The following is a 10000-nucleotide window of genomic DNA, read 5'->3' on the forward strand; positions in this document are numbered from 1 at the left end:
CCACCGTGTCTGCCGCCTTGAGTTTTCTGGTGGGTTGTCAGACTGTTTTGTCCTCACTCAGACTATGAATTAAAAGAGTAGTAACTTCAGTTGTGGGGACCTATTTGCAGCTGCTTGGGTGTGTCCCTGCCTGAAGCCCACAGTGTCATCACATCCTGACTTGTGCAGGACTGCTTTGGGATTTTGGCTGATGGACTGGAGCCCTACCCAGCATCACCTGAGTGCATTGCTCATTAAAGCTCAGGCCTACAGCTCAGAGCGAGCCACTCAGCCCCATCAAAAAGCACCCATAATTTTCTGTCAGGCCTCCAGTTTCCCAGGCTGCACATGTCTGTAGGCTAGGAGAAGGTCATGTCTCTAGAGACAGGCTGGAACCAGGTGCAGAAGGGGTCCTGGAGAAGCCAGAACTCTTTCCTTGGCACTCTGCTGCTTAACTTCCCAGAGGCCAGGGCACTTTGGGGACACTTAGCTTGAGCACGTGTCTTTCATGAGGACATTCAGGGTTAGGGCATCCAGTGTTCTGCAGCTCACTCACATCTTCAAACTCTGGCAAAACTAAACTCTGGAACAGTCCGTTCCTTGAGAACTAAAAGCCAACTAAATGAAAGTCCCTGTAGAGCAGCACTGTATCGCTTCAGAGGACCTTCACCCTTCAAATAAGCTGTAACTACATGGGCTTGAGGGTGTTTGAAGAGGCTCTGAGGGAGACTTCTTCCAAGTTCCCCTGTCCTCCCCAGTCACAAGGGTACACCCTCAGAGCCCGCCACATTTCTACAGAATGGATCTATTTTTCCTTTGACCAGAGGGAAAGAAATCATTACTGCATGATTAGTGGCTTCGGTTAGGTAAAAACATCAGTGTCAGGGAGGGAGGGAGGTGAGTGGTATTAATTACCTAACCCTTGCTGGCAGGCTGATTTTATCAGTGACTTGGCCACTGGTAGCTCTGCTCTTGATGGACGTGGGTGAGTTCGGAGCCGCCTGGAAACATGAAGGAAGGGCTGGTGTCAGATGAGAGGCATCTCATCAGCTTTTCTCTGACAAACCAAATTCATTCCTTATGTAATTGATAACGGCCTTGGCCAATTATTTCCCACATTACAATACACAGAGGCCCCCTTTACAGGTTTTGCAGGGCTGTAATTAGCTATGCTAATATCCCCTTTATTGGCCCTAATATTGCTCAACACCTTTTGCCATCCTGGAGCCCACTAGAGCCCCATGGCCTGTCAGGACTGCTGATTATTGAGAAGGATAGCTTTAATCAAACATAATTGCAGTTAATTTTTCTCTCCTGCTCTCTGTTGCCAGCGTCTAATGCCACGGACTCCTTGATATTCCATTAAATTACAATTAAACAGCCTCCTTTGTCTCTGATTGTCCTGAACACCACCACAAAGTTCTGTAGCCGTTTAAAGGAGAGCTGTTTGGTCCTAATTGCCTGCTAGCTCACAAAGGGCCAATTTACACAATACCCATGTAGAATTTAAACAGTTCATAATGTAATGGATATTACACAGGAGCCTAACACTACAATTAAAATGATTTTCATCAGATAGAGAAGCTTCGGTTAATCAGCTCCATAAAAGTAAATATAAATGAACTAACTCATAGCTTAAACACACAGAGATGGAGCCGACTTTGAAATTAGTTGCTGTGGTAGGGGCTCTGCTCACCCCTTAGCCTGGGGTCCCCACATTGGGCTCTGGAGGAAATGGTGGGTCCCATTCCTTCTAGCTTTGTTCCTCTGCCGACCAGTATTAATGCTGACACTGGAGTTGTTTGTTGGGTCTGACACAACAGCCTCAGAGCAAAACTCTGAGCACTCTTCATTGGGTGCCACGGGCCACACCCTTCCTCGGCAGGAGGATAAGTACCCTATCAGGAGAGGATTTCCAACTTAAACTATCGGGCTATTGGGCTAATCCTGCTGTCCTTCCCCACAAAGGCTTTGCTGTGTTCTCATGGTCCCAGCCCGCCATCGTGAGGGTCTTAGGCATTAGAAGAGTGAGCCAGCTCTTCCAAGAATGAGTGAGAATAGCATCCTGGCGTCTTCCCTCATCTGTGAACACGGAAGAAACTCTATTTCTACAGTGATGGCATCTTACTTTCTGCCTGAGAACTTTCTGGAATTTTTCATAATGTTTCCAAATGCAATATTCCTGGGGATAGCTTGGCACAGAGCAGTTTGTTTTTAGCCACTGTCTTCCCCTCTGCCTGTAAGAAACAAGTAAATAAAGCCCATATTTCAAGCTTGATTTACCCTGGTACCCATTGTGAAAGATGATGCGTCTTTAGGGAAATAAAGACGGGGTCAGGGAATTAGTGCACATAACGGTCATTTTGACGTTGGGCCAGCAGATGCCAGGGAAAACACACTGTACACAATTAGGCATAATGTACTAATGACAGGTTAGAATTTTTATCGCCTCTTTGCGATTGAGCAGCAAATCCACGTTTAGCAATAATAAAGAGTTTATTGGCGCTAAAGCCAAAGATTTCCTGACATAGGGAGGATTTTTCCTTTCATAACAGGAGTATTAAATCCTTTGTTTACCAGACTCTGGAACCGAGATATGTAAAGTGGTTGTCAGATTTTTCTTAGGAAACAGCCAATTAAAGGTAACTGAGTAAAGGATGTGGGAATCGCCATTGGACTTCATGCGTGGGCATTAGGTTTCTGACCCCTTTCCCAAACACGGCAACAGCACACCTCACGGAGCACATCCACTCCCACGCAACAGTGCGCAGTGTCAGCAGGCTTGCCTTGGCCGGGCTCCGTTTCCCTCCTATGAATCCTTAATTGCATCCTAGAATTAAACAGCAGCAAAACCAGGGTTAAAATAAGCACCTTTTGTGTTTGGAGGTTTCTCTCTGGCCTGGCAAGGAAGAGCCGGCTTGTGGTGTACTGGCTTGTGGTACACTTTGTGTCACTGGAGCCTGGGAGCTTGGTAAGGATCCTGTTCTGCATAGGAGTTGTTCCCAGTAGATCTTTCTCCTGTACCCACGGCCACCGCTGTTACACGCTCTGCATAGAAACAGAGCTGTGATTGCCACCAGCAAGAGAGAGAACAAGCATGAACATGTGTGTATGATGTCTGTGCCCACTTCTGCTCCCACCTGCCCCCTGCAGTGCTCAGTGTGTTTGTGGTATCCGGCACCCAGTTTTGCACTTGTGATCTGTAAACTGATGCTACCTAAACTCCAGAATGCCCAAAGATGCTTAGGATATCTTTAAAATCCACTCTGCTGCCTTGGAGGTAAGAGAGCCAAGCCGGCTAAACAGACATTAAGGAATTTAGAGCAACCTCTCCAGGAGAGGGAGAAATCTTTCATTTTACAAAAAAGCCGGGACACCAGCTCCGTGCAGGTACCTTTGCGGATGAGCAGCTTCTCGGCCAGCGCCTGCTCAAAAAGATTAGCCGGGTGGTAATGTGGGGCATAATTGCACCGTGTGGCTGTCCCTGAAGTGAAAACCTAATTGCCTGACAGGACGGTAACTTTGTGGCGCCCTCACCTTGTTAGGCCCTTTCTGATGCAGTTCAAATGCAGTGTGGCCGCAGGTGCGCCTAATTTACCTCGCTGCAGAACGTGTGGAGTTTAATTGCACAGTGGTTGTTAGGAAAAATTGGTGGGTGGAATATCAAGTGACTTGCTGTAGCTGATGGCAGATGGTGTTAAGAGGCATTGTGAGCTAAGTGTATAGGTGAGCTGAGTTAATAAAAGATGTAAATTCTGGTCCGAAGTAGCGAGGACTCGTGGTATGTAAGAAAATTTAATTGAATGGCCACCATTCTTAGCCTCATCAGAGGGATTCTTTCTGCCCTCCTTGGGTCCTCCAGGATGCGTTGGGAAGAGAAATGAGTCTTAGCCTGTGGAGTCTCTTATTTTCTCATATTGTAATTGCTAACGAAGAGCTCTGAACATGAAAGACCGATTCAAGGAAACTTTATGAAGTACCATAAATCATCAATCAACTTCTAAACAAGACAGGTGACATTCAGGGACAAAACAGAGTAGGTATTCTTTGCAGCTCTGCCGCACAGGTTCTTAGCCACGGTGGTGATGGGCTAGCAGGGGTCTACCTTCTGCTCACTCTTTGCGAATGGAGATGGAGATGGTGCAGGGATAAGGTCCGTGAGCGGGTGTCTCACAGCCCGGTTGCCCCGTGCTCACCTGTTCATACTAGGATAGCAGCACATCCGTTTGTCACTGTGCAGGGACAGGGAAGACGGGATGATTATATTTTCGTCAAAGCCTTGCAACACACTGCTGGGACTCCTGAATCTTTCTGCTGCATACAATGCCAGGTCTGGTGGGAAGCGAAGTGTGTTTCCAGGCTTGGTTTCTTCCTTCTCACTAGGGCTGGGGCCTGTTGCTCCTGTGCTCAGTTTCAGCAAGAAACAAAACCCAGCAGCTAGTCCCTTAAAAACACATAGAGACCATCATAGAAATAAATCATGGTAGTTCCACACTCCATTCCCTTCTGGAAGGTTAGGCCTATTGAAACCAGTTTTCTTTTTATTTTTTTAAATTAAATTTATTCTTTGACTATTTTATACCTGTATATACTTCATACTGATTGCTTTCACACGCCACTGTAACTTTAAAATTTTGTCTTTGATAGTGTATTTGCTTTGCCAAGATAAACTCTGGAAACTGCGATTACCAGAGGTAGCACACTCGACAGAGTTTCGACTTTGATTTTCTTTTTCATAAATTCACTGTAGGATACCTTTATGCTAAAAGTCAATGGTTACTTATTGAGAAGTTCAAACTTTACTAGACATTCTGCATCTTTATTGTCTAGCGATCCTGTCTGGGGCAGGTGCCTCTCTAAAAGCTAATAGTTCTGCAAAGATCCTTGCAGGAAGAGGTCCCTTGGAAAGACACAGTGGTTATAAATCTTGGGACTCTGTTGTGTCATACAGCTGTGCTAGTCCCCCTTACATCGGAGGCCAGGAGCATCCCTGACCAGCCTGCATCTGCACTCAGCATCCATCCCTGTTACACGACAGCCAGCATAGCTATGGAGTCTACCATTATTCCTTACAAGGGTCGTCGTTGTTGTCATCGTCGTCGTCGTCATTGTGTCTTCTGTGGGCTAACCCTAACTATCCATTCTTTGTGTTTTTGCAGATTCTTTCTAAAGTTCTTCCTCAAGTGCAATCAGAACTGCTTGAAGAATGCGGGCAACCCTCGGGACATGCGGAGGTTCCAGGTATGCATCCCTTCGAGGTGCCAGCCCCACTTGCCTGTCCTGCCAAGTTTTCAGAGCTCTCAATTTTTCAGAAAGCTCTTCAGTTCCCCAAGGCTAGCAACACACTGAACTTGAATTTTTTTGGATAAAAATAGGCAGATAACGGGCTGGAAAGATGGCTCAGTGGTTAAGAATGCTTACTGCTCTTGCGGTGGTCCCGGGCTCAGTTCTCAGCACACACACTCATAACCACCTATAACTCTAGTTCCAGGGACATGACACTTCTTCTGTCCTCCAAGGACACCTGCACTCATACGGTGCATTTACTATACTCAGACACATACATGTGCACATAAAATTAAATGAGTAATTTAGAAACAGACAGATGAAATACATTTTAAAATGACCTTGTGTTTTCAGCATGTCAGATGTGAGTCTGTGCAGGGACGGGGAAGATGAGAGGGTAATGTCTCCACTGCCGCCTGGCATCAGCCCAGAAAACTTGGCTGGACTGAAGATGCACATTTTAGGGATAAGATGGCTGGTTGGTTGACTGTCACTGTGTATGAGGGTAGTGAGTGGGAAGAGGACCACAATGCAAACACTCCAGTGTGATTGGCATCTAGAGCCTCCTGATAAAGGGTCTGGATCCGCTTAGCACAGGCCCCTGCAAATTCCCCTAGACTCCAAGGTCCCAAGGTGTCTGAAAGTCCAGTCACTACTAGTCTGTTCTGGATCTAGGCTAGCACATGCACCTTTGCAATGAGGATTTGGTCTGTAAAGGGAGGGGTGTTTGTTGGCTTCAAGGACCAGCTATGACAGCATCTGTATTTTTCTTGTCTCTGTGGATGATCAGAAGGCTCTGTCAGGGTCATGGGCCCTCTCAGTATGAGATAGGCTGTTTTGCTGATTTTCATTGTAAAATCAGAAGAACTAAGTCCAGAATGAAAACGAGTCCTAGATTAGCTATGTTACCGAGGGAGTCCTAGCTGAGGTGTCAAGTGTGTTGGTCAAGTAGCTCACAGTGTTGGTAGGGTTCTGTGTGTAATTCAGGCCTTCAGGGAGGTGTGTGACATCCATTTTTCTGCCTTCATGGGTCTTTAGGGAAGCAGGCCTTTAGTTCACCCATACTGGCTTTCATGGCTGATCCTGGCTTCTCTTGTAAACTATTGGGGCAGGTTCTTTAAAAAAACAAACACAACAACACAGGAGATCACAAGGCATGGGCACAATTGGTCCAAGTAGACAGAGGAGGTGACATCAGACTGAGTAGCAGGGTTCCCTTTGTCTCACCAATGATGGAACACAGCATCCATCACTGTGCATTGTGAGACCATAGTGACACCAGTCACTTTAATCTCCCTGCCTCTCAGAAGGTTTACCTGGACTTCTGGCACATCATGGCGTACTGGATACTTGCAGCGGTGCCACCGTCCTCATGTCTTCCTATGGGCGCACTGCAGGGTTGTCCCATGCAATGAGTGCAGTGTGTCTGTCTTTTCTGTTTTCCCCAGGGACTGTTTTCTGTAGAGATGGCAGGGAAGAGACAGTGTCTCTAAACATTTTTTTTGCCTTTTCCTATCTTTTTAAAAATATATCCTGGTTAAGTCTGTGCCGGTACTGGCAGGTCTCTGTACCGTACTCAGGTGATGTGTTCCCGGAAGTTCTCTTAACACTCAGGCCAGAGTATACAGGTGGACCCCGGGGGGATTCTTGGCAAACAAGAACGGCCCCTGGATTCCCTAGGCAGAGATGGCTGGGCCATAGGTGACTCCACAGTGGTGCCAAGGCACCTAGTGCAACGCCAGATCTTCAGATCAGAGCATGGTTAACCCTGAAGCTAGAGTGGGTATCATGGCTGTACTGACCACATTTTCCGTTCTGTCAGTCCTATGTTACTGAGACCTTGTTATCAAGGCAGACAGAAGAGGGACAGAATTCAGGGGCAGTGCCACTGGTGGCCGGGGGCATGTATAGTATGCTCCTGCACCATGGTCTTACAGGGCTTGAGGTCTTAAAAGGCAGTTCTTTTTCACACACGTCCTTATATAGGCTTGTAGCTTTGAGTTCTCTTTTACACATAGCATACTTTTTAATTGTTTACTTGCTGGTATGTGTTTCTTTGAGATAGAGTCTGGCTGTGTAGCCCAGGCTGCCCCTGAACTTACTATTTTCCTGTTTTAGCCTGTGTGCTAGAATTATACGTGTATACCACTACGCCTGGAAAGACCACTTATTTGTCTTTCATCAGTTAAAAAAATCAATTTACTTTGTTTTATTAATAGGCTTTTTCTCAGTGCCATTTCAGGTTTATAAAAGGGCCTTGCCGTGGTTTTGAGAGCTCCTGATGCCCTGGCTCTCCTTGCCCTGTCATAAGCTTATTTGGTGCAATGTATTCTTATATCTGAAGGCCACCTGCCGATGGTTACTACTCAACTGAGGCTTGCAGTAGCTTTGCTAGCATTGGCCTGTCACCTTCAATTTATCTGGCAGTCTTCACTCTCCCCTCCCCTGACCATTGCTCTCAAGAGGAGCTGGCCCCAGGACCTGGCCAGGTGGGGCTCTGGGGGTGCTCCGGCATCTTCTATGTCAAATCCAGGCTCAAGTTCCACATTAAATATAGGCTTAGCTTTTCGGTTTTCCAGGTCCTCTGACCCAGCCTTTTTAGAAACATGGCAGCCAGACTGCCTTTTGCTGTTGCCTGGGTCTGTGAAGTGCGCCATTTCTGAGATGCTTGCTGTGAGTTCACTGGGAAGAAAACAGTTGGCACCAGCGAGGTGGTGTCTCTGTATGGTGGCTTCATTTTCTCCTCTCATGAGGCAGCCAGCAAGCCTGCCCTCTCTCCCTTGGACACGCTCTGAGCCTCCCATGGGCCCTTGTCACCCTTCCTTATGAGCTTGAGAAAGGATCCTTTTCCTGCATTGAAAAACATGCCCCACAATCCAAATTTAGTTTTTTTTTCAGGTACTAAGAATTTCCTTCTCAGATATTAAACGTAATTGTACAGTTGACCCAGGGATCATCTGCTGCTAAAATGGGAATAGCGAGAACCCTAATTTTATGAAACTTTTTTTGGGGGGGGGATAACTGAATCCTCCCTCTTATGTCTTCAAGAGAGGCTAGTCTCAAGTGAACTAATTTAAATTAGATAAACTATCTAATCAATATGTGAGCAGATCAATCAAAACAGAGGTTTTCAAATGAGTGGCTAGAGGGGTATTTCGGAAGCTAATGGCTAGAAGAATATTTCTCTGAATTGAATCCACTTGTTAGCATAATAAGAGATTAAACCCTAATTAGCGGAGCAGAGCCTTTTTTTTTTTTTCAAAAGAAGCAATCTTGAGTCAAAACAAAACAAAACAAACCACCCCCATTAGCCAAAAAAAAAAAAAGAAGCTGTGAATGCACTCCAGTCAGTGGAGAGTTTCCAGAACAAGTGAAGTCTGTGCAGTGCAGCCTCTGAGCTGGCTTCTGCCTCGCTCACACGGCTGCGGTGCCCACCCTGGCTTTCCCCTGCCAACTCCATTTTCAAATTCACTTCGTTTTCACAGGTCGTTGTATCGACAACCGTCAACGTGGACGGCCACGTGCTGGCCGTGTCTGACAACATGTTTGTGCACAACAATTCCAAACACGGGAGGCGGGCCCGCCGCCTAGACCCGTCAGAAGGTACGGCCCCTTCTTATCTGGAAAATGGTAGGCACATGCTTCATGTATTTTTTTTTAATTTGCAATGCTTCTTTTTTCCTTTGTACCATCCTTTATGTTAATTCCCGTGGAGTTGCTCTCACCAGGCAGGCCAGACCACCTCAGCCCCATGGGGCAGACCTAGCTTCCCTCAGGTGGAGGGGCCAGGCCTTGCCAGTTTCCTCCTCCTCCCTTACTGTCTGCTTGGTCCTCACACCCATCTCACCTGCCCTGGACTTCATGTTATTGGTTTGTCTCTCAGCTTTCTTTTACTCACAGTTTCCATTGGTTTGGTTTCATTTGGCTCAAACTCCCATCCAGAAACTCACCCCAAACTCTCTGTGCTTGCTTCCGGGGCTGTTTACTTCCCGGGGACTGTGTGGATCATTTCCTATCCTTGGTGGGAGTCCCTGCATACATATGTGTGTGCTTCTGTGCACACTCATGTGAAAGACGGGGGATGGAGAGTGTGAGAGAAAAAAGTCAAAAGACAAAGAGAGCATAAAATGAGTCTTTTAAAAAGCATCTCTGTGTGATCGACTCTTTGTTTTCCTTGTTGAGAGAACTTCAGCGAGACAAGTAGACAGAATTGAGAAACACTCCTGTATAAGCCCCCCAGCAGCGCCTTCTTTCTGCTTGCTCAGAACTCGTCCTGTACGAGAGCCACTTCCTCTGTTAAACATCTTAGCAACCATGAGACCTTGATCAGGATGAGTTACTGAGAAGGCAACCTGAGGGTTTCTACTAAGAGACATGCAAACAAAACAACAGGATTAAATCCTTCAGCACAAACCTCCGTAAAGCTAAATGGGTTTGAGATAGCTCCTTCATCCTGAGGTGATGAATTCAAGAGCTACACATGAGGGAGACAGATGCAGGGACACGAAGGGGGTGTGTGCGGGTTATCCGAGTGAAGGATGACGCCGACACAAAGAGTGGAAGACAATTTATGAATCTACTGTGGTCCACAAAAATAAACTAATTTGTTTTTCTACATTAATGACTAAGGTATAGGAACAAAAATATAATAATTAAAGGTCGTCTTGAGCACCAGAGTCATTAGAGTCTGTGACGTATTGTTTATCTCCTTCCTATGCACTGAGGTAGGTGTGTG

General features: G+C 46.4%; 1 protein-coding gene across 10 annotated transcripts in view; it reads left to right on the top strand.

Annotated features, from left to right (window-relative positions):
• Ebf3 (EBF transcription factor 3) overlaps positions 1-10000 on the top strand; it is a 117536-nt gene that overhangs the window by 71572 nt on the left and 35964 nt on the right. For 5 of the 10 annotated variants that reach the window (XM_032892388.1, XM_032892381.1, XM_032892383.1 and 2 more), the window contains 2 exons: positions 5139-5220; positions 8751-8868. In XM_032892388.1, coding sequence (XP_032748279.1) covers positions 5139-5220; positions 8751-8868 — 200 coding nt within the window. Of the gene's footprint in view, positions 1-5138; positions 5221-8750; positions 8896-10000 lie in introns of all 10 variants that reach the window. The other 5 variants (XM_032892379.1, XM_032892380.1, XM_032892382.1 and 2 more) reach the window with 1 other exon arrangement.

This window comes from Rattus rattus, chromosome 2 (assembly GCF_011064425.1).
Source record: "Rattus rattus isolate New Zealand chromosome 2, Rrattus_CSIRO_v1, whole genome shotgun sequence".
NCBI lineage: Eukaryota > Metazoa > Chordata > Mammalia > Rodentia > Muridae > Rattus > Rattus rattus.